This window comes from Amblyomma mixtum, chromosome 10 (assembly GCF_055824585.1).
Source record: "Amblyomma mixtum isolate Tamu chromosome 10, ASM5582458v1, whole genome shotgun sequence".
Taxonomy (NCBI): Eukaryota; Metazoa; Arthropoda; class Arachnida; order Ixodida; family Ixodidae; genus Amblyomma; species Amblyomma mixtum.
In genome coordinates, this window is record NC_143021.1 from 145,906,354 (window position 1) to 145,933,379 (window position 27,026).

General features: G+C 47.4%; 1 protein-coding gene across 1 annotated transcript in view; it reads left to right on the forward strand.

The window, feature by feature from the left end:
• Positions 1–26,752, forward strand: part of LOC149327221 (uncharacterized) — a 44,433-nt gene extending 17,681 nt beyond the window's left edge. The window contains exons 6-11 of the mRNA XM_089562345.1: positions 2,277–2,392; positions 4,557–4,728; positions 10,583–10,679; positions 11,350–11,428; positions 14,414–14,641; positions 24,722–26,752. Coding sequence (XP_089418471.1) covers positions 2,277–2,392; positions 4,557–4,728; positions 10,583–10,679; positions 11,350–11,428; positions 14,414–14,641; positions 24,722–25,617 — 1,588 coding nt within the window. The 3' untranslated portion in view covers positions 25,618–26,752. The remainder of the gene's footprint in view (positions 1–2,276; positions 2,393–4,556; positions 4,729–10,582; positions 10,680–11,349; positions 11,429–14,413; positions 14,642–24,721) is intronic.
• Positions 26,753–27,026: the final 274 nt, after the last annotated feature.

Here is a 27,026-nt window from a genome sequence, read left to right on the forward strand (position 1 = left end):
CCTCCTTTTTGTTTCGCCGAGACGGCGTCTGTCAACGCGAAGATTGCGCCTCACGAAACTCCTGTCGCACTCGAACACGAAGCTAGCAGTTTCCGCGGCTCGCCGCTGCGGCGCTGGCGTCACGATCCCAAACTTAATGCACCAAGTGCTCCCGAGGGAGCACTCGCATTCCAATCGCAAAATGGGAGGTGGCGAAGCTACGCGATCCGATGGAGTGGTCCCGATCTGCCATTGGAATTCAGCATTAGAAATGGTCATCTAGATTCATGGACACAGTTAATTCCAAGCAACTACGTATCGTATTCTTTGAGGCATGTGTGTCTGGCCTATGTTTGTCTGCAGGGAAGAGGAATTTCGTAAATACCTGTGGAGCGGGATAAAGCTTTTTTTTTTTGCTTGATCCCACAGGTCAGTTCGGCCATTTCCACTTTTTAAGTTATTTTTTCCGCAATCACACAAATCCCATTGAGTTTTTTTGGTGTGGAAAAGACAGCACCCATATCATACCTATTAGCCTCATTTTTAACACAATGTGCAAAGTGCGTGCAGTTTGCAGTAAATGGTCTAATAAAAGCAAACTTTGCAACACTGATTTCCATGGTTCAACTTTCATGCCATATGCATGAGCCACCTTCAATATGGTGAAGTTTTGGAACATGTTTTCGAGCACCAAATTGTTTTCAAGTACCAATTGACTTCCTTGGGATTGAGTCTTTTTGGAATTTTTGGTTAACATAATTCCAAATGGCCAGCCAGTTAGGCCTAGTGCAAGTTTGAACGATCGAAGCTCGTGTTTAATTATGATGCAAATACCATTTGGCAGCATATAATTCACGTGCATAAATATGGCGATTCCTGCGTACGTGATATCGCATCTAGAAGAATAGTTTTTGCAAAGCACTGATGAGCGACAGTTTGTGGGGAGAGCCTGCAGCAATGCTATGTGTGGTATAGTGACGACTTGTCCACAGCATTCCACATTATGCAGTCAGATTTTTGGACCAAATAAATGAGTTGCTCCTGTAAAACTGTTCGCGAAAATCTCGCAGGCAGCACGACCGACGGCAAAAATGGATGCTGAGGTGCGATTCATGTGTCCATCATAGGCTGACAGCCATGCAGTTATGCATATCTAGAGGCAAGCTTTTTCAGCCACATATAATGCTTCATCTCGGTTCGAAGAAATTCATGATCTGTGGATGCTGCTTGGGCGGTAAGTGTGGCGATACTGACAAACTCGCTACAACACAGAATGATGTCTATGTTGCCTCCCTTGGTTCAGCTGAGGCACGATAAGCTCTTTTTTAATATTAGAACGCAATTTCTCTATTTTAAATGTGGGGTCAGGGTTTGGAATTGAAAAAAAAGAAGAAGAAAAGAAGAGAAGTGTTGACAACGCATTAGTCTCTCTCCACTCTGCATCCGTCGCGAGACAGTCACGTGCAACTTGGGTGGCCTCGCAGTGAGCTCGTATCGTCTCCGAGACGGCGCAATGTCTGGCTGGTGTGGAGGACTTTTTCCTGCCTTCTAGCGGACGTGTGTAATGCTCATCATTTTTACACTTTGTGTGCAAAGTTTTTGACACTTATGTACACTCGCGATGAAGACTGCTTCCAGTGCCTGCATCTACATTGTGACCGAGCACCATGTCCGGGGTTGTTCAATCTATCAGAGACTGAGTACTATAGCCGTAATGTGGATTTTAACTGGCTTGTCTACCTCGTTCGTACTAGGCCAGTATTTGTTAAAATCTGCGCAGGGAAAATTGTCGAAAACAGTGCTTCAGCTGGCATAGAGTCTGATCAAAGCAGTTTAAACCAGAGTGCTTTCAAACATCTTCTACACTGAAATACCATAAAGGAAGCAGGACCTTCAGACCCCCCAAGCAATTTGGCGAGTTCGGGATTGGGATCGAAGATACCTAACCCCTCACCACAGCTAAGGCTTACAAGGCTGTTAACCGTCCAGTGAATTCTCTTAACCATGCCTAAAAAGCATGCTCCTTACCTTCAAGGCCGGTGCTTAGAATGTTTGCTTTATCTCACTGACGATCACAAAGTGGTCCGTAAAACGTGCAACCAGATTTTTGTGCAACAGTTATCACTGCATGCAACAGCTTCTATGAATTTCGGGGCTGTTGCCATTCTGGGCGCCTTGCCCTGGAAGTCCTTCATTGTGGTAAACAGTGATACTATCACCATGTGCTGGCTGCACTGATCAAAAGAGCACGCTGAAGGCAGTGGTCACAAAGTGGGGGTGGATGTTGTCTGTTGCAGGGAGGATCTGGACAGCCTGGTGTCCCTGGTGCAGGCCCTCATCGAGGCCTCCCACCTGGTGGGCTCCACCCCGCCACCACTGCCCGGGCCTGCAGGCCGCAAGAAGACCAATTCGGGTGAGTGGCGGGGAATAATCTTTTGCAGGCTGAAAAGTTATAGGGGTAGGAGGGTCTTGGAAATAAATTTTTATCAATGAAGTCACAACTGTGAAATCTGTAGGGAGCATGCGTTTTTGCGTGCTGATTCCAAGTATGTAATTTAAATTTGTATACACCAACTCCTTGTGCACTTATGCAATATGTTAGGTAACTTTTTTGCCGAGAGTTTGAAAGAAATTCTACTGCAGGGAACGTGTTAGACTGCATGCCATTGGTTTCCCTTGGCAGCAAGCTATGGAATAAGGGTGAAATTATCATCCTGCCTGTGATAGAAGGTGAGTGATAGGATTTTGAAATCATCAGTTTCTTCTTCCCGTCTGTGAAGTGGCAAATTCAAAACCCTGTAACTCAACTTCTATGACAGGCAGGATAATAATTTTGCCCTTATTGCATGGTTTGATGTCAAGACAAGCCAATGGCAGGCATCCTAGCCAAGTTTCCTGCAGCAAAATTTATTGAAAGCTCTCGGCAAAAAGTCACACAACATATTGCATAAATGCACAAGGACTTGTTTCACATAAAAGTAAAGTACATATTTGGAATCAGCACACAAAAACACATGCTGCTTGAAGATTCCGCTATTGTGACTTCATTAGCATGTTAGGGTTAGTTCATGATGGATAGTATGGCAGAAAGGACTGTACACATAATGAGGGCACAGTGATCTCTTTGCTGTGCCCTCACTTGTTGAAGGCAGAAGTGCTTGTCGTGTGTTTCCTCCGTATATGCATCTTCCTTTTTATGCTGATTTGGTTAATTTGAAGGGAGGGGAATGGGAGAGCTGTAAATGATAACCAGAGGTCTTTGATTGTACCAGGTGTGGTACAAGTTACTAGCTCTGCACTAGAAATGTGCTACGTTTTTTACGTAACTTTAAGCTGTGGTGGTGGCTCAGTGGTTATGGGGCTCGGCAGCTGACCCGAAGGACGTGGGCTCAATCCCAGTCGCAGTGGTCACATTTCAAAGGAGGCGAAATTCCAGAGGCCCGTGTACTGTGCGATGTCAGTGCACGTTAAAGAACCCCAGGTGGTCGGAATTTCCGGAGCCCTCCACTACGGCGTCCCTCATAGCCTGAGTCGCTTTGGGACGTTAAACGCCCACAAGAACCTTTAGGTAACAGCTGTCCACTAGGTTCATAGTTTCTCTGAAGATGAGATGTGAAATAGTACGGGCTATTGCGTAACTGACTAAAATTTACTATTTGATCATTTTCTGGTGCAATTCTATCTTGTAAGAGCATCAAAAGTGCAGAATTCCAAAAAGTGACAGGAAATTTCTCTTCCAAACGGCTCAGTGCTGCATTGCACTCAGTGTAACCAAATGGGAATGTCTAACCAACATGGTGCTGACGAGAGTAGTGTCCGCACCTTGAAAAGTAGTGCTGGCCCAATGAGGCATCTGAAAGCAGTGTAGCACAGCAGCGCCACCTGTACTCTTGAAGAAGAAATAAAAAGCACAAACAGCCTGTGATGAGGTCCGACAGGGGGAGCCACGGTCATAAACAACCCAACCTTGAATTTAACTACTCCTGTCACTCCCGTGGTGCAATCTGGAGGGTGTAAAACGGGCAGTCGGGAGCGACGGGAGGCAGTGGTCCCCGGAGCTAGAAGGAAGCGTAGGCCCTCTCTTTCCCTAGTTCGCCGTGGTCCGTTGGAGTTGGCGTTGCGGCACTGGTACCCACCAGAAACCCTCACTGATCCGATGGTTCCCGATCGACATAGTGTAGACTCCCCATGCTTGGACCCCAGGACTTAGCATTGTGGCATTACTTCCACGGCCTCCGGTCAGTCCCCCTAAGAGACCGCGGCAGCGTCCCGCTGCATTGGCAGTTTCTTCCCTCTGTCGGACCCTCAGGCAGTATTTTGTCTTTTGAAGAGAGAACCCCCTGGTCTGTTCCCTGGGCTGCACAGCCAACTCGTCGCGCATCAAAGGTGCTCGACCTACTCGCGACAACAGTGTTAGTCCAATGTGTCTGGGTGCACTGAGGTGGCTGTGAATGAGTGTATAATTACTCCCTCATTTCTAATTTGTTCCACCTTGGGGGGAATTCCCCTGTGCCTATTATGTTGAGCACATCGTGTTGCTGTGCATGAGCATTGCCGTATTGCCGTGTGTGGTGCAGCGTGCCTGCTGCTGCACCAGCTGCGGCGCCTGGTGGCTCAGCGCAAGGGGCCAGAGGCCGAGGCCCCGGACGACTGCTCCCCCTCAGTGGTCGCCCCCGACGGCCCCGCCCTTGGCTCCAAGCGCCGCAAGCCACGCGAGCTCCTGCCTCGGGGACTCTCGCCCTGGAAGAGGCAAGCACCACTCTCTCATCTGTATTCCTTGGCATTTAGAAGGGTCTGTGCAAGGAGAAATGGGTAGCACCGTCTGCTGCCACTATCCAGTGGGAAGGCTACAAAGGAACTTGGTGTACCACCTCAGATATAACAAACCTTGGTGTGCCACCTCAGAAATAACGAACTTTTGTGTGTTAACCTCAGATGTAATGAACCTGAGTATGCCGCCCAGTATATATCGAACTTTCGTGTCTGGACCTTGGATGCCATGAACTTAGTGCATTGATCTCGGATATAACACTCCCCTTTATTCATCAAAGTCTCCCTCTCTCTCTCTCTGATATAACAAACTGCAGTGGCTCAACCTGTAATATAATGAATGTTTGGAAGCTAACGCATTATGCATAAAGTGGTTGATGTACTCTAGCAGTGCTCTAAAGTGGAATGGCTTGCTCTGCAAGAAAGGGCATGCACTTCAATAAAGGCGCACAGCTTAGACAAGGTACACTATAGTAGTCTACAACCGAAGAACAGAGCAGCAGATACGCCTCAGATACGCCTGTACCAAATGATGCAAGGAATGCACGAGCATTCAACTGCTTGATAGGCATCAACATGTCCTTAATGGCCAGCGTGTCATCTTGCCAGTGTTTGATGCTTTGGAAGCTCCTTCAGTGTTGCTAGCACTGCTTGCTGGCAAAAGGAAAACTGTGTTCTGACTCGGTGGAATGTTGCAAGTGCTTTGATAAGACACGTGAGGTGAGTCACGTGACACGTCAGTTGCCAGTCAGCGCTGTGTTTGTCTTTACATGTTTCTTCTCATCTTGTCCTGTTTATTGCGCTCTAGATATGGAACTTTAGCAGTGATTGTTACGCCATATGCAGTTGTATACCAGAAAAACCAGAATAGACTTTAAAAATTTGCTGAATAGAAAGGAGCGTTTTATGATCTCGTTTAATTACAAGACATGTACCGTACCTGAGTCATCATCATCCACTCCCGTACTTGTAAACTTTGTCCAGTTGCTGTGCTTTGACGAAGTGGACTGGACCTTGTAGGAAAATGTTATAGGCCACCTAAGATTGCACTGTTTTCCTGATGTCCATAAAGGTGTCTTAGTATCATGTTATAGAATATATATGAACATAATTTTTCTCCCTGCTATGAGACCACCACCGTTGAGGTTATGTTATTTGTTTCATGTGCAAATCTGTTGTTTCTCTCATTTACACAGATTGTAGCTAGTGAACACATGCTTCTTGCATATCATTGAATTTTCACTTCTTGGATGGAGCCTAACTCAGACCTGGTTTCTTTGGTTCTTTTGGTGCTAAAAAAATATGGTTGCAGTTTAGCTCAGCTGAGCATGGTTTAGCGAAGTTGTCCCAACGACGTAGGTGGCTCCGGCTGACTTGCCCCGTCCAAAGCGAGAACTGCAATGCGAATGCCACGAGACTGGTGCTGACTCCTTTTTCCAGCAAAGGCTAGTCATGTGGTCAGTCACATGGCCACAGCTGCCAAGGCGGCGGCCGGCGCAGTGGTCAGCACAGCGGCAAGTGACGTATGTCACGTGGCTGCCACACCTCCACCGCTCCTCCTCTTGAAGGTCAAATTGTGGCACCGATGATCTTGGTTTGACTTAGGCCAGTAAAGCTTGTGCTTTAGAAACTTCAGCATCATGAGTTTTGAACCTGCATACCTAATTTGTAAGATGTGCTTTCTGGAACAAATGTCTCCAGGATGTGCAGAAGGGAAGAAGTTATTGTGGAAGCAGACTTAAGTAATAAACATGCACCCATGAACAAGGAGCCTAGCATTCGGGACGGTTGCTACGGTGGAACCCTGCTGTTAGTTTTTCATGGTACCGCGAGGAAGAATAACTCACTAGCTGGGCAACTTGGCAGCTGGGAAGCGCATGTGAAAAAAATGTACATCGTTCCTAGTGTTCTTTTTTTCACTTCTAGTAAAGGCAGCATGCTTCTCTGGAATTTTTTATGATTTATGGTTCTCGCACTCATTCGGATACTGTGGCTCTGTTGGCCTGAGCAGAAGGAGGCAGCATGAATCGGGAAGGCTTCCATGGCAGCTGCTTTACTCCTACATAGTTCTCGCCTGTCGGAACCAAGAAACCGCATTTTTAAGCTGCAGGCGACGAGGAAAACACAAGGAGCAAAACATGCTTAGGAGCCAACTCATACACCTGCATCTTGCACAGCACTGTCTGTGCAGTGATTTCGTTTTGTGCCATTGATCATTTGCACTTGTGCCGCAGCGATGACGGAATTGGACTAACAGCTGAACACAGTGGTGGCCATAGAGTTTCTTACTATTACCTAGAGGGAAAGCTGGCGGCGCTGCACTTCAGCCACCATGGACGCTCAAAGCATCGTGGGGCGGTGAGCTACTTGTCGCGGCACAGTTGTAGTTTTTCGGGAACACGGAGTGGCACTACTAAGACGTTTCATTCCAAAAACGCTGTTCGTGTGTGCGCAGACGACTTTCGCGCGAACGCAGTGGGCAAAACCCATAGTAGTAAAAACACAACGACACACGACGCCAATAAAAGGTCTCACTTTTCCGAAATGCCATTAGAAAACCTCTTATAGTATTTAAGCAACAACATCTTTTTTTGAAAACATATTTACTTTTAAAAGTGCACCTGTTAATTGCGAAATATTAGTTTTTGTAGTGTTCATTACTAGGCCAATAGGAGAGCGAGTCGTCTCTTATTTTGGGCAAACTTTGCACTTAAATGCTTTTCTGCTCGTTTGTTGCAAACATTAGACAAGATATTGAATGTTAGGACGTTTGTAGTTATCAAACAGCTTTATTTCTTGATTATTTTTTGGCCAAAAGTTGCAGTTCCGCAACAAGTAGCTCACCGCCCCATGATGCTTTGAGCGCCCATGGTGGCTGGAGTGGTCTCGAGGGGTCGCCATGCAAACTCCCATAGACGGGCCGCCAGCTTTCCCTCTAGGTAATAGTAAGAAACTCTATGGTGGTGGCCAAGCGTCGATGGAGTCTATAGTCCCACTTAGGCCAGTCAGCCATTGCCATTCTGTGTGCCAAGCGCGGCTGTAAAAACGTGGGCACGGGGTAAAGCTATACAATGAAGGGACATTCGCGACGTAGCGTGTGCAATGCTGCCACAGCTGCAACGCAACAGCAGAGTCTGTGTTGCGTGAATTTCTGTGGGAGCTTGGATGGGACTGCCTCACAAAGACGCAGCAGCCGGATAAACACAGCACCCGGGAACGTAACAGCAAGGTTTTAATTTATCCTGGTTGGCTGCAAACGGGAAGGATAGGGATGAAGCTTATAGCTGACCCATTCCCTGCATGTGTGTCTACTGAAGCTTGCTTGAAGGTTACAGCAACAAGATGAGGCTGCACTACTCAAAGCACCGGAGCCTTTTAGTAATCTGATATTTGCAAGTGCAATGTATTCTGAAACAAAACATGATGGAGTTAAAAAGCATGACTGTGAGACACTTTGGGAAGTAAGCATTAATAATAGGGGTGTGCGAATAGTGATTTTTTTATTCGAAGCGAATTCGAAGCAAATAGCAATTTTCTTCGAATAATTTCGAAGCGAATAGTTCGAATAGTACTTCTGGCACTAAAGAAAGGCTGAATGACAGTAGGCATTTCCAAAACCATTTATTTTCCTAACACACGGTGCCATTACATACTGCACTGAGGCTTTATTTAAAACCATGCTTCAAAATTGTAAAGACAGCACCGGTTTGGTAATAAAAAGTTATAACACATAAAAATACCGCCTGCTTTCTAATAAGAAATAAGAGATAAAATACAAAAAAATGACAGTAGAACAGAACGGTGCCAGTAGCGCAACCAATAACTGAAACCATAGGAGTAACTGCACTACACTGCAGCAAGAGCACTGAGAACACTAACGAAAAAAAAAGGACATTCTGCACTACCGGTGACCAGTGGTCGAACGGGTCGAATGTCCAACACTGAGCTAGGCAATCACGTTCGGTGCACCGACTTGCCACTTGCGTTGCTTGCGTTTCTATAGTTTAGGATCCTCACTTCTTGGCTTGGATTGCGCCTTCTTTTCGGTTACGCCGATGGGTCTGCTGCGTCCAAAGATGTTAAAATGGAACATAGGCTGACCGGACCTCCTAGCAGCACTGGCAGCATCGCACCATCGCGTATCCACAGCACCGATAGGTTGGCCGTACTGTCGGGGACAGAGCGTTCAGGACGCGCGCCCATGGCTCAAATGCATCACCATCACCTTGCGGTTGGAGATTGGCGCGTCTATTCCGCTATCCGAGGGGTGCTTGTATGGAACGTCGGCTCTGCTCTGTCTCTCTTGGGTTAAGTGCGGCAAACTGGCGCTCTTCCCGGACTATGCCGTCAAGGCGTGTCTCACGATGCATTTTTTTTTTCTGCATTTCACTAGCAGCTCGCGGGTGCTGTTTGCCGTTCGCCGGAGCGTTGCTTCGCTTATCAAGCTGAAGGATCGGAACATCGTGTTTATCTTCGCATCTGTCCTATCAGATAATCTTTCCGCAGCTCTGTTGAAAAAAAAAAGGGGGGGGGGGGATGAACGCGGCCAAGCTATGCCCGTGTTCGAATACTTGCGGCGTCCGAGCTCATCGATAGTGTCACAGCCAGCCAGAGTATATAAACGGTTCGCTGACAATAAACTGAGGTTTCTTGTTTTGAAGCTTAGACGACTGTCAGCCGTGTTCTTCCTTCATTGCGTCTGCCTCGACACGGTGGCAGTGACGCGGCTTATGGCAGGCTTAGTGCGGAGGTTCGAAGACGGCCAGAACACAGGATCTTTCACAAGAGCGCGTCGCCCTCACTTTTCTTTCGTTGTCGCTGGGTTCGGACCCGGGCCTGATCGTGATTTGCATATTGACTGACCCCCGAGCATTGAAAGCGCGATAAAAAAAAAAAGCCATCTATGCGGCAATACTCGTAACCGAAACCACATAAAGCAAGCGGGCAAGCGTCCCAGTAACACTATTCGCGTGAGACGAATACTTCGAAATTTCGAATACTGAGAATTCGGTTCAAAGCAAATATCGAATACCGTACTATTCGATCGAATATTCGAAATTATCGAATATTCGCACACCCCTAATTATTAATTTGTATGTTGCGAGTTTGATAATTAAACTTTTTGTGTACAGTGATGCTGTCCAGAACCACTCACAAGGAGTTAATCTGTTTGCCAAGGTCCAGCAGTTTTTTCAGGCAGGAGAGCCTGTATTGGCTAGTGATTCCATTTTTCACCCTGAGTGAAGGTAATTCTTATTAATAAGAGAGCAGATGCTAACGATTTGATTCTACTTTTTTTTGTGTGTAAAATGCATGTGACTGCAGTGCAGTGGTTTGATAAAAGTGATGACAGGCTATTTTCTAATTAACTGAAGTAGGTTTAATTAATCTAAACAGTGCTTTACTGCTCACGCAAAAGACGTGGGTTCAGTCCTGGCCATGACAGTTGCATTTCGATGGAAATGAAATGCTAGAGGCCCATGTGCTGTGCGATGTTGGTGCGCATTAAAGAACCCCAGGTGGTCAAAACTATCCGAAGCCCTCCATTATAATATCCCTGATAGCCTGAGTTGCTTTGGAACATTAAACCCCATAAAACGAACCTAAACATTGCATGCAATGGTTGGGCTTACAGAATTAGAATTGCATTTCATCACCAGTGGGGTGTTACTATCATTCCAAGAGAGTGTGGATGGCGGGAAGTGTTAGTGGAAAGAGAAACTTTCTACTACTAGAATGTGCAGTTTCAGCAGTGTTGACGAAAATTCCTGCAAAGCGAACACGTATGGCAGTCGTTGACTCTGGTGCCATTCTATGCTGTGACCTTGAACAGGGCGAAGCGCGAGGAAGGGGTGCCCAGCCGGCAGCAGCAGGCTAACATGCCCGAGCTCCTGGATGGCAGGCCACACCACGTGACTCCCCCATCAGTGGTGAGTCCTAAGTTTGTTCTGTGCACATTGTTCACCCATTCGAAGCACACCAAAGAACATTTTTCACTCACACCTAAAAAATTTATAAATTTCTGATGTTTATCAATGCATGATATTCACACATTGAATGTTGCAATTCAGAGTGCTGTAAAAATTAATAATGGGGGTAAAATGGAAAAATAGCCCATATTTTGAAGTCTGTACTCACCATACAGCCATGGATAGAAATTTTTTGTTGAACAGTTTCTTTTTTTAGCATTGAGATACTAATGATTGCCTATAAGTAATTAAAGTTAATTAATATTAGAAAATAGCTAATTTATGGAAAAGCTAAAGGTAATATATAGGATTGGACAAAAAATAAAACCTGTTGCAATGTTGATGTCTTCTTTGAGCTTCTGGTGTCACGTCTGCCGATGACCTTTGCATAACGCATGTTGTCGGAGGTTAACTTGTGGTTTTGTGTTTCTTGTACAGCATGATGTTGAGTTAATGCTACAATGTCTACTTGATGGGAATTCTAGCAACACATGTCTGAAAACAACATTTGTTCTTTCCATCTTTAGTCTGCTCTATTTTTGTGGCAGATGTTGTGGGGAGAAGTGTTGGGGGCATTGTGTATACAGTGGTTTTCTCGCAACCCAGAGCTTCATCTTTCCTTCATTTTCAGACACTGCAAGTACAAGAGCGCAGTGCTGCAAAACCTCGAGACACTGAGGTCGCTGCTGCAACAAGTGTCGCGACCTCAGGTAGGTGTCACTGTGGAGGGAATGGAAGGCGCCGGTCGATTTGGTACCAGTGGCGAGTTGGTGCAAGCAGAAAGTAAAGAACAGCTTACCGTAAAATACGAAGTGTCGCGACCTCAGTTAGTGTCACTGTGGAGGGAATGGAAGACGCCGGTCGATTTGGTACCAGTGGCGAGTTGGTGCAAGCAGAGAGTAAAGAACAGCTTACCGTAAAATACGAAGTGTCGCGACCTCACTTAGTGTCACTGGGGAGGGAATGGAAGGTGCCGGTCAGTTTGGTACCAGTGGCGAGTTCGTGCAAGCACAGAGTAAAGAGCAGCTTACCGTAAAATACGAAGTGTCGTGACCTTAGTTAGTGTCACTGAGAAGGGAATGGAAGGTGCCGGTCGGTTTGGTACCAGTGGCGAGTTGGTGCAAGCACAGAGTAAAGAACAGCTTACCGTAAAATACGAAGTGTCGTGACCTCAGTGTCACTGAGAAGGGAATGGAAGGTGCCGGTCGGTATGGTACCAGTGGCGAGTTGGTGCCAGCACAGAGTAAAGAACAGCTTACCGTAAAATACGAAGTGTCGTGACCTCAGTTAGGTGTCACTGTGGAGGGAATGGAAGGTGCCGGTTGATTTGGTACCAGTGCCGAGTTGGTGCAAGCAGAGAGTAAAGAACAGCTTACCGTAAAATACGAAGTGTCGCGACCTCAGTAAGTGTCACTGGGGAGGGAATGGAAGGTGCCGGTCAGTTTGGTACCAGTGGCGAGTTGGTGCAAGCACAGAGTAAAGAACAGCTTACCGTAAAGTACGAAGTGTCGCGACCTCAGTTAGTGTCACTGTGGAGGGAATGGAAGGAGCCGGTCGATTTGGTACCAATGGTGAGTTTGTGCAAGCACAGAGTAAAGAACAGCTTACCGTAAAATACCAAGTGTCGTGACTTTAGTTAGGTGTCACTGTGTAGGGAATGGAAGGCGCCGGTCAGTTTGGTACCAGTGGCGAGTTGGTGCAAGCACAGAGTAAAGAACAGCTTACCGTAAAATACGAAGTGTCGCGACCTCAGTTAGTGTCACTGGGGAGGGAATGGAAGGTGCCGGTCAGTTTGGTACCAGTGGCGAGTTGGTGCAAGCACAGAGTAAAGAACAGCTTACCGTAAAATACGAAGTGTCGCGACCTCAGTTAGTGTCACTGTGGAGGGAATGGAAAGTGCCGGTCGATTTGGTACCAATGGTGAGTTGGTGCAAGCACAGAGTAAAGAACAGCTTACCGTAAAATATCAAGTGTCGTGACTTTAGTTAGGTGTCACTGTGGAAGGAATGGAAGGAGCCGGTCGATTTGGTACCAGTGGCGAGTTGGTGCAAGCACAGATTAAAGAACAGCTTACCGTAAAATATCAAGTGTCGTGACTTCAGTTAGGTGTCACTGTGGAAGGAATGGAAGGAGCCGGTCAATTTGGTACCAGTGGCGAGTTGGTGCAAGCACAGATTAAAGAACAGCTTACCGTAAAATATCAAGTGTCGTGACTTCAGTTAGGTGTCATTGTGGAGGGAACGGAAGGCGCCAGTTGATTGGGTACCAGTGGCGATTTGGTGCAAGCACAGAGTAAAGAACAGCTTACCGTAAAATACCACGCAAGTGCTTACCCAAAATTTCAAGATTATCGCAAAATAAGGGGGATTGGGTTTTTGCTAGGTCTAGGCATGAAAATCAAGAACAGTCACATGGTGGAGTGGGCCCTTGCTTGGTCTGAATGCACTCTCTAAACATGAGCGACACATTTAAGAGGTGGCAAGAGCCACACTACAGCAATCCATGATGCAACTGTATCCGAATGATCAGCAATCGTGACTCAAAGACAAAGGAACCAAATGAATGTGCACAGGGAGACTTGCTTAACCTTGAGCTTCGGCCAATGATTGCCGCGTTCACCCCATCCCTCCACTTCCACCACAATATGCTTAACGGAAGTATCTATAAATGGGCGCTTAGTGTCATCGTGGAGGTAGCGAACAATCGGTGCTTGACTTGTCTTTGCTCTGTTTTTGAACTTCTCCCGAACATGGTGCGTAATCGCATGGGCGCTTGCTCGGTCTTTTAGGAAAATTCGAAATGTCAAGAAAAAAGGGTGGCACGCGCTTATTCGAGCATGAGTGGATGCTTGGTATTTTGCGGCAGCATATCATGGCAATATGGAAGGCAGCGTAGCAGTGTTTTATCAGGGACAAATGAATGTTAATGACACCTTATTCGAAATTAAGCTAAAGAAATGGGCTTGGGCAGGGCATGTAATGCGAAGGCAAGATAACCGCTGGTCCTTAAGGGTAACGGAGTGGATTCCAAGATAAGGCAAGCGTAGCAGGGGACGGTAGAAAGTTAGGTGGGCGGATGAGATTAAGAAGCTTGCGGGAATGCGGTGGCCGCAGCTGGTGAAGGACTGGGTTAATTGGAGAGAGACATCAGAGAGGCCTTTGCCCCACAGTGGGCGTAGTAAGGCTGATGAAGGTGATGATGATCAGGGACAGTTAGATTTCTTGGAAAAATGTGAGCTAGTACTATATTTGTGCGGAACAAATTTTGAAAATACTGCGGTGTCTGCTCCAACATTTGTTGGACTTAATGAGTTTTTTGGACTTTATCTGCTATTCTTGTGTTTAGAGAAAATGTTGAGCCTGGCAAGTTGGTGTCTTGTTGTTCATTGCGGCAAATAACACAGGGACGGAAGCTGTTAGCTGCAGTGATAACTGTGTGGTTTGAGCAGCTACTGCACTGAGTTTTTACTTTGGATGTCACTGGTTCCAAGAGGGGTTGTCCAAGTGCCAGTCATTACCGAACTTTCAGCTGGTGTTAACCCGTAAAGTTCAGTCATCTTCTCTGAGTAAAACATCATGGCAAATTGACACCTCTTGCTGGAGCGTGTTTCAGAAGCTGCGACGAAGGCCACACGCCTTATGGGTGTTGAGCATGTGCATTTCTTCCAGCTTCAAAGACTGTGCACATGTTTCCAGGTGGCGCGGCGTTCTACGCTGAGAAACCTGCGCAGCACCTCGTCGAGCCACTGGCTGCTCCGACGGACCCCCTGGTGCCCCAGACGGTGCATTTCCTCCGGGGCAGCAGCACCACCTCGTCGACCAAGAGTAGCCTCCGGCGGGGGCGGCCCAACTCTCTGCGCTCGGGGCTGCCCTCCCCACGGCCTCTGCGGCATGGCCCAGGAACCAGGAGGCACTCCAGCACTGGTCAGGGCTTGGCTCTCTTCGGTGTCTCTGTGTCTCTTCTAGAAGTACACAAATAGCTTTGAATAATTTAGAAGCGAATATTAATGCGATAAAGGCTCTCGTCCTTCAAAAAATCCATCGTTGCCGATGCCATCATCAGCATCGATGTCTGTGCCAGTGGCATTGTGATGAGATTCTCGGGATGATTACGATACTCCCTAATGCGAAATGTGAGCGCAGCTCCGTAGGTGTGTTGATTTTTCAGCGGCAGTGATGAGCTTGGGCTTCAGTGCTGAGCCTCTGCTCAGCCAGCTCATTTAGCAGCAGCTGGAGGCGAAGCATTTCCACCAGTTGCATCGCTTGTTGTTTAGAAAGATCTTTCCAAGACTATTTTGTATTGTATAGCATATATACCTTATTTACACGATTGTAAGTCAAGTCAAATGTATGTCAACCCCACCATATCGCATGTCTGGATAGAACAAAGGGCGTGCCCATGGGCAGATTCCAAAATGAGAAACTTGGAGGATGCTTAAGCTTTGCGTTTAAGATTAGACTGTGGTAACGTCATTGTCTGCCATACATGGGGAGGGGGGTTCCTGTTCTGCGCTTTGCCTGAGCAGCTCCTCAAGGCCAGCGCGAAGAGCAATGTGATGGAGCTGTGCAGTGATGACAACAATGCTGGCTTTCCCGTGTGATGGGCTCCTTAACTACTTGTCCACACTTGCACCATTGGCCTCACTAACGCTGCCATCGCCATCACTGCTGCAATCCCTCAGCTGGTCGTTTTGACGTCGTCCCGCAAGATCCTGTACTTCACAAACAACTGCACCACAACATCGTGTGGAAATGCTGAAAATTTTGTCTTGCTGTAGCCGCTACACTGGCATCATCCATGCTGAAACATCTAACTTGCTGTCCAGCGTGCAAGTCGTTCCTTCAGCGTAAAGAATGGCGGCCATCTCGAATGTGGCCGTGGACGAGCACTGGATGCTTATCCGACCCAGAGCACAAATGACGGTTGCTGAAGACCTACATTAAGCATCGGTGAAACGTGGCCAGCAGTCCTCAAATGCATCAAACAGAGCCAAAGAAAAACTATGCTTGCTATGCATGAGCGGTGTTGGCTGTTCCATCACTCCCCGGAAGCGCGGCCATTCTGAGTGGTGGTGCTCCCACGATTGGAACAGCAGCCCTTCTGTCAGCTGTTGATGCTCCTTTGAGTGCCAGGTGTGCAGTTGAAAGCAAAAAAGAAAAACCCCTGAGAAAAAGCACACAGAATAGCCAAATTCTGCTGGGTAGAGCCGTAGAGCAAACAAAATTGCAACCACGCTGTAGCATCCCCAATGCTATTTCATTTCTCTCTTTTATTTATGGTGCTGTGCTTTGGTTTTGATTATAATTCGACCCCCCCCCCCCCCCCCCCCCACTTCAGATTTTCAAATTAAAGAAAGAAAAGGCAGCTTTACAGTCACGCAAGCACAGTAGGCAGGTGTTTATGCCAGGAAGACAACGCTGTGAGTATTGTGACCAACGCGGACAATCTCTTGCTAGCAGCGCATTTCACAGCACCGCCCACCAATGGAGCGGAGCGTGGTGTGACTGCGAGGAAGCAGTGCATGGGAGTGCGTGGCCGCATGCCGCCGCAGAGATACCTCTCCTTCCCTAGCCACTCTACCTCCGCTCATGCAGTGGTGATGGATGACAGCGCGCACCTCTCTGGCGCCATCTGTGAGCAAACAGTATTACTACTCGTGTTCACTTTGCACTGGCGACGGCAACAGTGACACAGCTCAACCCACAAACAGGCACTTAAGGGGGGACACTGGTCTCTGAGACCAAAAAATGACCAAGAAATCGAGTTTCAAAAAATGAAATTCGTGGACTCTACAGCTATTACCTTCCAACTGTAGCAATTTGTTTCCTTCAACAAATCAGCATTTTGACCACAATATTAAATTCAGATCATTCTGTGGGCTAATTTTATGTAGGAGCAGGCAATTCAGTGGCATGAAAATTTTGGACATCTGGCTGTCTTAGTACGTCGATATCTCAACATCTAGGACAGACAGAGACGTCATACTGTTTGCTAAGGGAAGCTGGAGGCACAGTGTGTGCAATAATCGAAGCATATTTGGTCAATCGCACTTCAAAAGTTTATAATTTCGCAAAGTTTATCGATGCATTCCGTTCACACCTTGAGCATTGATATTCCAGGTGCTGTAAAATTACTAATGGGGATAAAACGATAAAATGGTTTCAATCATTGCACTCATTACTCACCATACTATGCAGCCATGGCTTAAAAATGATTTTTTATTGAGCAGTTTTTCTTGCATCGAGCTACTAATGAATGACTAATTGGGAACCGACCAATTTATGAGGAAGGTAGTTTCATTGTTGAAATAAGTATACAAAACTGAGCAAGGTGGTACAGTTTCATTTGGACTGGACAAATAGGTCTAAGACCAGTGTCCCCCCCTTAAGCTCCGCTCTAAAAAGCAGGTGGCTTGCCTACCCTCCGGTCATGTGACCTTGTGGCTAGCTACCCATCGTGAGAGGGGGAATTTAAATGAATTCTTGGTTGCAAGAGTTTGCTTGGGAACAGTGACCAGGGTCTCACGAGCCCCACCAGTAGTGGAAAAATTAGCGGAAAAAGTAGCGGAAAAATTTCGAGGGGGCACTTTTGAATCGTAAAGCTTCACTAGGCTCGTCAACACCGCACTTAGTGTGAGCCACACTACACATCTACCACAGCTGTGCATGCGCGAAACCGAGCGACGTCACGCGGAACGCAGGCGGCCGTCGCTGTCGCCGCGCGCTGACTCTGTCGTCCGAGCGTCACCGCTTCTCCTCCTCGCCACCGTTCAACCCTTCGCTGATGCCGTGCGGTCGTCCGTCCCAAGAGGAGAAGGTTCTTTCGCAAGTCTTTGCAAGAACGCATGAGCGGGGGCGGTAGCCATATAAGAGGCAGCCATCCTCGCCACCGTTTGACCTTTCGCCGCAGCCGTGCGCAGTGCGCATTTGAAAGGAGGGGTACATAAGGCGCGCTTGTCCATAGAACGGGCGCGGACACTCGCCATGGAAGGAGAAGAAGAAGCAACAGTCGGACGGCGCAGAAACACCGAGCCAGAAGTGGTAACTTGGGAGTTGGCTGAAAAGCAGCGAGAGCTTGTCGCTTATCCAGGCTCAACCATAGCTAAGCCACGGCCAATTTTTTGGTGATCAGAAGTGTGATGAGGGGAAAGCCTTTCCCGCAACGCTCTCCAGCGTCCTTAGGGTAGACAAGGATAACTGCATATGTGTTGGCATAAAGGAGGTGTAGCATGTGGATTGTTGGCGCCATCTGTTGTAAATGCCACAAATCACAAGCTTTTTGTGTAACGGACGGACAGACGGGCAGAATCATGGCCATGAGTACGAGCCATTAATGGCTTTCACCTTAAGGGGTGACAGGGGCCTTAGAACTGACCTTTTTATTTATGGTTCGAATCTCATGGAATTTGGCACACATGTGTGTTTTTCTCTTCTGATTCCAAATATGGAACCATAATTGAGCTGGTGGTCATAGATCAAAAGTTATATTGCAAAGTGTAGAGCGTAATTAGGTAATATCTTGTGGAGCTTTAATGAACTTTCTCATTGCATTTTGTTGCTTTTATTTACATGAATTCATAGCCAAATAATTTCCATACCTGCTGCCATTCTTACTCTTTTTTGTTTAGGCCACGTATAAATAGCAATGTACAATTAGCTTAACGAGTTGCAGTGTCAAATACTGCGACCGTTTACTCTCAACGTAGTACAGCCGGCCAAATCTTTAGCTGGTGTGTGCGATGGCCGCGTTTTTTGCGATCCTGCAGCTTATGATGGCGCAAACTTGCTAACATATCAAATTTAAGCCGAGGCTCACTGAATCCCTGCTTAATATTGTGCTTGCCCCAAGTTTGCTTCGTCACAAAGTGCACGAGCTCAGAAAAAGCGGCCATCGCACACACCAGCTAAAGATTTGGCCAGCTGTACATCAGGATGACATGCCTTTAGAGAAAAGCGAAGAGTGTCATCGGGTATGGGAACTCTCTGGCTATCAATTCATGTAATTAAAAGCAACAAAATGCAGTGAGAAAGTTCATTAAAGCTGCGTAAGAAATTACCTAATTAGATTCTAGACTTTGTAAGAGCTAGGACCACCAGCTGAATTATGGCTACATTTTTGGAATCAGAAGAGAGAGAAATGCATCTGTGCAAAATTTCATGAGATTCTAGCCGTAAATAAAAAAGTTAGTTTTAAGACCCTCGTCCCCCCTTAAAGGTGCACTGAAGAGGAATCTGAACTCGCCTTTTTGCCGCGGGAACTCAATCTACACGTTCCGAGCATTCTTAGAAACTTGGACTTATTGCCCTGTGTGGCCAATTTCCCCAATTAAATCGAATTAACGTCCGGCTCCCGCCTTTCTTTTTAATTCTCCCTCGTACGGTGGGCGGAGTCGACCCACGCGTGGAGTGCCTTTCAGCCAGCTCCGTGGAGGCTTTGCTGTCGCTTTGTTGTTTTTTAGGTTTCTGTGAATAAATAGTTTCATTCGCTGATAATGTAGCCGCAAAATAAGCCCGCAGAAATAAAAATATGCGCGGACTATATGGTACTACGGATTACTACGTATTACTCCGCCGATGGCAGAGCGGCAAGCTGCCACGGGACTGGGTGAAAGGCACTCCGCGTATTGGTCGACTCCGCCCAACGCACGAGGGAGAATTAAAAAAAAAAAAGGCGGGAGCCGGACATTAATTCGATTTAATTTGGGAAATCGGCCACACAGGGCAATGAATCGAAGTTTCTAAGAATGCTAGGAACGTGTAGGTAGAGTTCCCGCGGCAAAAAGACGAATTCAGATTCCTCTTCAGTGCACGTTTAATATTTAACGGGTATAGATTGGGCGCCACCCTTGCCTGTTCGCGTCCTGCACCACGAGCACTTTCAGACCAGCTCCGGCATACGCAAGGGTGCTCACACTTTGCAATTGTCAGTAGTCAGAGCTTCAGTGATGGTCGTCATCGGATGCAACGTCTTCTGAGAGGCCCTTGTCAGGTCTTTCCATACAAACACGTCTTTGGTACCTTCAAGCAAGTTCGATATTCCACGTTTCTTGAAATCACAACCAGCGAGCTCCTTGGGAATGCGTGCCCAAGTATTCACGATCCAACTGCACAGCATGGCTGAAAAAGCCAGGCTCTCCATAGCTCATCCAGACCATGCAGTGGCACTTGCCACAATACTGGTGTTTTCGGCAACTACGATTACTTTCCTTTTAAAAGCAGCTGAGTACTGCTTTCACAGTTCCGATATCATGGCATGTATGATTGTCCTAGGCGTTGCAAGGTTAGGTCAGTGCAGTGAATTGGCATTGAAATTGAAACTAGTAGTGACCTACGCCACCACTAGATAGCTCCACCTCTCGCTCCAAGCGTGATGGCAATGGCGCTTGATAATAATGAAACTGGAACTGCCGATTGTGGCTGAAAATTGTTTGAATCCGCATATAATATGAGATGTAAATTTGACATGCTAAAATTGAGGGAAAAAAAACCTTGTAGTATACGCATGTTTTTGCGGTAGTCATATCACACAGTCATTTGCGACATCAGCTCCGCGACAGGCCACTGTACTTGCCACCATCATTGCAATTGCATCCACTCGGAGTAGCTTTACGTCATAGTGTTCTTAATACAGACTAAGCTGAGAACTGAATGGCAGACTAAATGGGAGAATGAAGTAAATAATAAGCTGCACCTGGTAGATCTCATCTTGGGAGGATGGAAGTCATGCACACATCAAGAATGTTCCAAGGAAGTAATTGTGCCATCTTTGCATTGGGCAAACACGCGCTTAATGACAAAAAAAGACAAACCTCTATGTGAGAATGTTGAGATGAGGTCACAGTAGACCACATCTTATTCTCATGCACACTCAGAAGAAAATAGTTGAACCTCATTATATGAACAGGTAAAAAGTCTTAAAATATTTCAATATAGACAAAATTTGCAATTTAAATTTAGCCAAAAACTCGTACTGAGGAGGAGTTTAGTCAGTGAAAGAATGTAAATTTCAAGACTCCCTTTTCAAAGTTTTGGCGCCATTTTGAAGCAGCTCAGTGATTGCAGAGGCCACATAAAACCGCCAAATGCCAGTCAGGTTGGCTTCCCTGCTCAGCACCATCAGCACGCGGCAGCGGCTGGTCATACGCCAGCTAGGGTGGCTTCCCCACATCACAGTGGTGTCGCAAGAAAAGCGGGACACCAGAACGAAAGCTATCGCAGATTTCGCCACCTCCATTAATGTGAACACCACATAACTACTAGTAGGCTACAACCAACTATGCGGCTGTTTCCGGGGTGCCACACCCCAGCCACACCCTGCCGAGCCTTGTTGGATGCCACCAAACAACGTTCTGCGGGCTTTGTCTTTGTTGGCATTGTTTTTTTTTTCCTTCAAAAAAAGGCGTTTTTGCGTTGGAAGTGTACCAACACCTTCGATGATGTCATCATGCTCTCCCCACTTGGCTTTTTGCACTGCGGAGAAGCTTGAAGGCCGTCGTGATTTTTTATCGGGGATGGCGTCACCACTTCAAGTGCTAGCCCAAAAGGATTGTGCATGCTTTACCTGCAAGTTTAACACATTTGACCTTTGTAAGCTCGTCGATTTCTACAACTTATGCACTTGCCCTTTAAGGCAATGGCAACTGATCTCGGATATAATGAACAACTGTGGCTGTGCCATTTGGTTAGAGTGAATGAGGAGGTGCCTTAAACTCGCCCCAGTGATTGAAAAATTCGTGCCTCCAGCCTAGCGTGGAGACCGAAGAGTGTCTCTCAGCCACTGTGACACCGCGCGGAAAAAATATGGCGGCCCAGGAAGGCAAGAAAAAAATTGGAGGGGACACTTTAGTTTCATCTTAAGGGTGAAGCGATAGACGTTAAAGCGGATGGTACGACATTTTCCTGAAGAACAGCACGAACTTGGATGAGGACTGAGGAAAGACACATAGACGGGCACTGACTTGCAACTGAAATTTTTATTGCTTGGACAGTGAAAATAAATGGGTGGCCACCAAACAATAAAGGAAAACAATAGACTCAGTCATACACACTCAATCATGATATTCAAGGAGCCAAACGCTATAATCACTTGCATGTTGTTAAAAGGTGCAATTCGTTAGATGAAAGTGCCAAAGAGGGGCTGCTGCCACAGGATTCTGCTGACCGGGTGATTTGTTCGGCTTCAATGATTTCAGGCGTTAGCTGATTTTTGTGTTTACTTATCACCTTGGTTTTCTTGAAGTCCGGCTGGCAATTTCCGCTCTCACAATTTCTGCAGTGAATGCCTAGATGCCCTTTCATGGTGTTATGCATGTTGTTGTTGTGTTCTTTGAGCCATTCATTTAGGCATCTGCCCGTCTGGCCAACATATTGCTTGTCACAGGAAAGTGGAATAACATAGATGACAGCGATAGGTTAATGGGTGAATGCCTTTATATGTGGAATTTGTAATCGTCTCAATTGTAGTCCCAGTTGCTGGGCAGCCTCTGGGGACTATCGGCCGAGGGTTAGTTGGTGTAGTTGTATAGCAAGTTGTGGCCAAATACCACACCAGGGTGACCAAATCCTGTTCTGGTGAGGGAGTGCGTAGTCAGTTCTGGTCACCAAGATCCGTCCAAACCCCAGGCTTGGTTATGCTGTTCAGTCGACAAAGTTTTTCAGTAAAACAGCGAGTTGAGCGAGTTGGTACATACAGTAGAACCCCATTCATACGTTTTTCACCGGACCGGAAAAAAAACGTAACAGCCGGGAAAACGCAACAGTGAGGAAAGCACCGAAAATTAATGAAAACAGTGCAGCTTTGACTTGAAACAAAATTGACCCTAGGACTTTAAAAAATCGAGAATGATGGATTGCAGTTTCTTTCGCTCGCTGGAAAGAACGCGTTTCTCAATAGCAAAGGCCACATTGCTGTCAGCGTCGCTTTGCGGTGCGGCCACACCGCACGCAGCAGTGCTGTTCAGTTCACGCGCTCACTGCAGTCCACGCTGAAGCGACGTTGTGCACAGCGTCAAGCACTGAAATGTTCATAGGCTGCTCGCCGCGCTGCTCCGCGTAGGCCGCCCTGACTGCCTGTCGACTGCGTTTAGTACGTCCAGCTTTTCCTCAAGGGGAAGCGTCTTGCGCTTACACAACGCTATCACGCCATCAAAGCACGTTAAAGATGTTGTTGCGACTGAGAGAAGGATGAAAAGGAAATTGCACCGGCCTGCCAACTGGCTCCAGCCGAGCCACCACCGTTGTCACTTGCAGATAGAGGAGAGTTAAAAGATAAAAAGAAAGAGTGAAAGAAAAGAAAAGACGCGCGTCGCAACAACTGTGTCGGTGGCCGAACCGGACGCTGGCTGAGAAAAACAGATAAGTGACCGCAGCCGCGCGCCTCCTCGTCACCACCTCCCAAGATAAAGATCGCGGCATTCGGGGTTCGCGAGGCAGATAGCCATCTAGTGGCGGCCTCTCCAACTCGCGTGCGGCTTCTTGCAGCCAGTTCCGTAGCCAAGCCTGGCCAAGACTCGTCAAAAATCAAAATGCCGGTTGGCGCGCATTGCCCGGGCACGTTCGGGGAGCCCGGTTGCGACGTATCATGCGGGATCGTTTCCTCGGCTACGACGTAACAGCGGGGTTCCCAATACATTGGATCCTATGGAAGCTATGCCGGGACCCGAAGAAAACGACGTAACAGCCGGGAAAACGCAGCAGTGAGGAACGTAACAGCGGGGTTCTACTGTACTTGAAGAAAACAGCACAGCAACAGGGACAAGAGAGAAGACGACGACGGGACGGAGTTTTTCTTTCTCTGGTCAAGAATTGCGCGGCATCGGGATTTGAACCCCAATCTCTTTCACGCGAGGCAGATGCTCTACCTCCACGCCATCACTGCTACTTATAGCATGTGTTTTATCATGACCTCTCCTGATCAATCATTGATACCTGCCACTGTGAGCACTTTACGTCACAAGGTCATTGTGCCCTCTCTGGACCAGTCAGGCTGGCCCTTCAAGGTAGGTTGTGATCAACAGCCGCGTTGGCTCAGTGGTTATGGCGCTTGGCTGCTGACCCGAAAGATGCGCGTTCGATCTTGGCTGCGACGGTTGAATTTTGGTGGAGGCAAAATTCTGGAGGCCCATGTGCTGTGCGATGTCAGTGCACGTTAAGGAACTCCAGGTGGGCGAAATTACCGGAGCCCTTCACTACGGCGTCCCTCACAGCCTGAGTCACTTTGGGATATTATACCCCGTAGAAACCAAAATCATGTTGGGTTGGCGGTCAGATGAGAGATCATCTGACCTCTCTCGGTCAATCAGCGAATTTCATCTGACATTGGCGGGGTTTTGGAAGCACTGTAATGCGCTTGTAATGCAAAAGCGTTCTAATGGGCCAACAGAAGTGTCAAAGACATCCTGTGATTGCAAATGCATTCATTTCATTCTTTATTTGATTTCAAGTGCTTGTGGGGAAATGAAAAATTCTGAACTGGAGCAGTTAACTTTGTCTTCCCAGTTTGATTGATTCTCATTTTTCCTCTGGTTCCATAGTTAGTCATTCGGCTTGTGAATGACTTTGCAAGGTAGTTGGCAATAGATGCATTCTGATATTGGTAATACTTGTTGGATCAACTGCCAGCAGTTATGTGATGCCTGACTAGGGTCCTTCAGTGGTAACAGAAACTATGGGAGCACTTAATTGCATTGTGTGTGGGGAATGTTATAGCATTAGAACCAGCAATTTTTATGACTGACCACAACGCCGGGTTTTTTCCGTAGTCTGGGACATCTGTGGGACGTCCATGGGAGTTTCAGTTCCCATTGGGTTGTGACCTGATGGCGTCGTAACTGTCTCAAACTACTATCATTTAATTTTTTGACTGACGTGAACGCTAGTTTTTTTTCAGTCATTAGTCTTCTAATGCTAAAATGTAGTGAGTGCATGTAACCAATGAATAGATTGATTAGCATCAAACCCACTCCTTGTACTGAACCTCTTTGCTCTTCCCTGTCTTGCATGCAGGCAGCAAGCCGAGGCCTCCCGTCGGCAAGGAGAACCTGCACAGCAGCCTGCGTTACGCTTCGCAGGCGGACTGCGTCTTCAACGCGCCCGCCATGGCACACCTGGCGGCCATCAAGGCTCGCAAGGAGGCGTTCATGGCCCAGTGCCTGGAGAAGAATCCGACCCTCCCTTTGGATGTGGCCTCTCCTCAGCTGTTTCGGGGGAGCAATGCCACACGGTGTCCATCTCTGGAGCCAGTGGTCGAAGCACCGCTCTTTCTTCCCGAGGAACCCCAGCTTCCAACACAAGTCTCCTCCACAGGGGAGGACCAAGAGGAGGATGAACCGATGGACGTGGACATTTCATGCACCGCCGCTCCAACAGATGGCACAACAGTAGAAAGTCCACCACTCCAGGATACAACACCCACTGTTGCCAACATCGGCGACCCTCAGGATGCGGCCGCCATGACGAACAAAGGCCTAGAGCAGACTACGACCGTACCAGCAGTGACTCCGACGTCTTCGGCTCCCATCGTTGAAGACACTTCGGTCGCGACTGAACCAGCTGTATGGAGCGACAGCTTCTTCGCGCTGCCAGCCGTGCCTCCGGAGCCGGCGTCTTCCGCCGCGAAGCGAGAGAGCATCATCCAGATCCGGGAGCGCAACGCGGGCATGGTGCGTAGCAGCGTGGAGGTGTTCAACCGTGCCGCAGCTGCCTCTGCGACTGTCGTCCAGAACAGGGGGCCGGCGGTCCGCACCAGGCGAGCGGCGGCTGAGCGCTTGCCGGCGATGCGCAAGGGCTCGGATCCCACCTCCAGCAGACCACCCCTGCGGGAAGCGAACTTCCGGGCTCCCGCCAGCCCCCGAACGAGGACCAGGCGGGAACAGCGGCGCGATTGGGAGATGGAGCTGTAGAGAGTCAGCAGCCGATTGCTCTTCAACGGGCTTTGAAGGCTGCTGTGAGGTTGCTATTGAAGCTCTAGCAGTCAGGAGCCTCTTCTGAGCATTGATATTATGACAGCCTTTGACAGGACTTTATGGCCTGCTAAAGCCATTAAAACATGACCAGCTTCCTCTGCTAGTATTAACAAGTGTTGTGGCTGACCTGATGCTTCTTGGGACATCGTGTGCTCCATGAAATTTCGCATGTTTAATTTTTCTGTCAATTTGACTTAAATTCGGTTCAGTATTTAACAATACTTGATTGTGTAAACTACAGCTTGACTGTGACAAATTTGCTTGCCTTATTGATTTCACCAGACATCACGTTTTTAATGATCGATTGCCCTCTTAAATTGCTGTAAGGTACGCTCGATCATGTATATGCTGATCTCATTTACTTTACACCGCAAGCATGTACTGACAATAGAACATGTCGCGCAAATAAACGCGTGCCCTAGAATGCTTCTTCTAGCTTAGCAGGCGCATTGTTTGAGCTGAAACCTCGCACATAAATGGCATTTGGTCGGCAGAATTTCACTAAATTTCAATTCTTTGGTGGAGTTTTCAAACATCCCGTAAAACACCCCCCCACCTCTGCCGATTCTGCACGGTCAGCAAACGAGATGGCGCCACTGGTGCGATCGCTGACAGAGTGGTGCGATTTCCTTCGTCGTCACCGCAGACGATCCGAATATGCGACTTTTCTTTTATCGATTCAGGCAAGTCCAAACAAATGTAGCATGAAACAATTGTGCCGACCAAATGCCATTCCTGTGCGAAATTTGAGCTCTAGCAATCCACCCGTTTAGCTGAAAGAAGCATTTTACTGCGCGCGTTTATGTCCGCAACAGTCGGTATAAGATGAATTTTAATAGCCGACATCATGGTCATTTTTCTTTTTATTTTATTCACTCTGAAAAAATTGTCTAGTAATGCAAGTTGCTCATTTTACTTTCAGACAAGGCATGACTGCCAGTACCCACTGAATTACGATTGTGCATCATGCATATTGTTTTTGATTTTTGACTGTGTTCATTTGACTTGTAAAGGGAATTAACACTAAGAATGGCCTACCAATAAAATCTACTCTTGTGCACATGCTCTAAAATGTGCGTTTTTTTTTTTTTTCCTCTGTGGTGTGGCAGCCGCGTTTCTGTGGAAGCGAAAATGGACGCCTATGTGCTGTGCGATGTCAGTGAGTTCACGGAAGAGAACATCAAGGTGTTGAAACTCTGGAGCCAACAGATGTTCTGGCACACACTAAAGGAACGTGTGGTAAACGCGACTGAAGGAAGGATGAAAAGAAAAGTGCGCGGGCCTGCCTACTGGCTTGAGCCGAGCCACAATCGCTGCCATGTGCAGACAGAGGAAAGTTTGAAAAA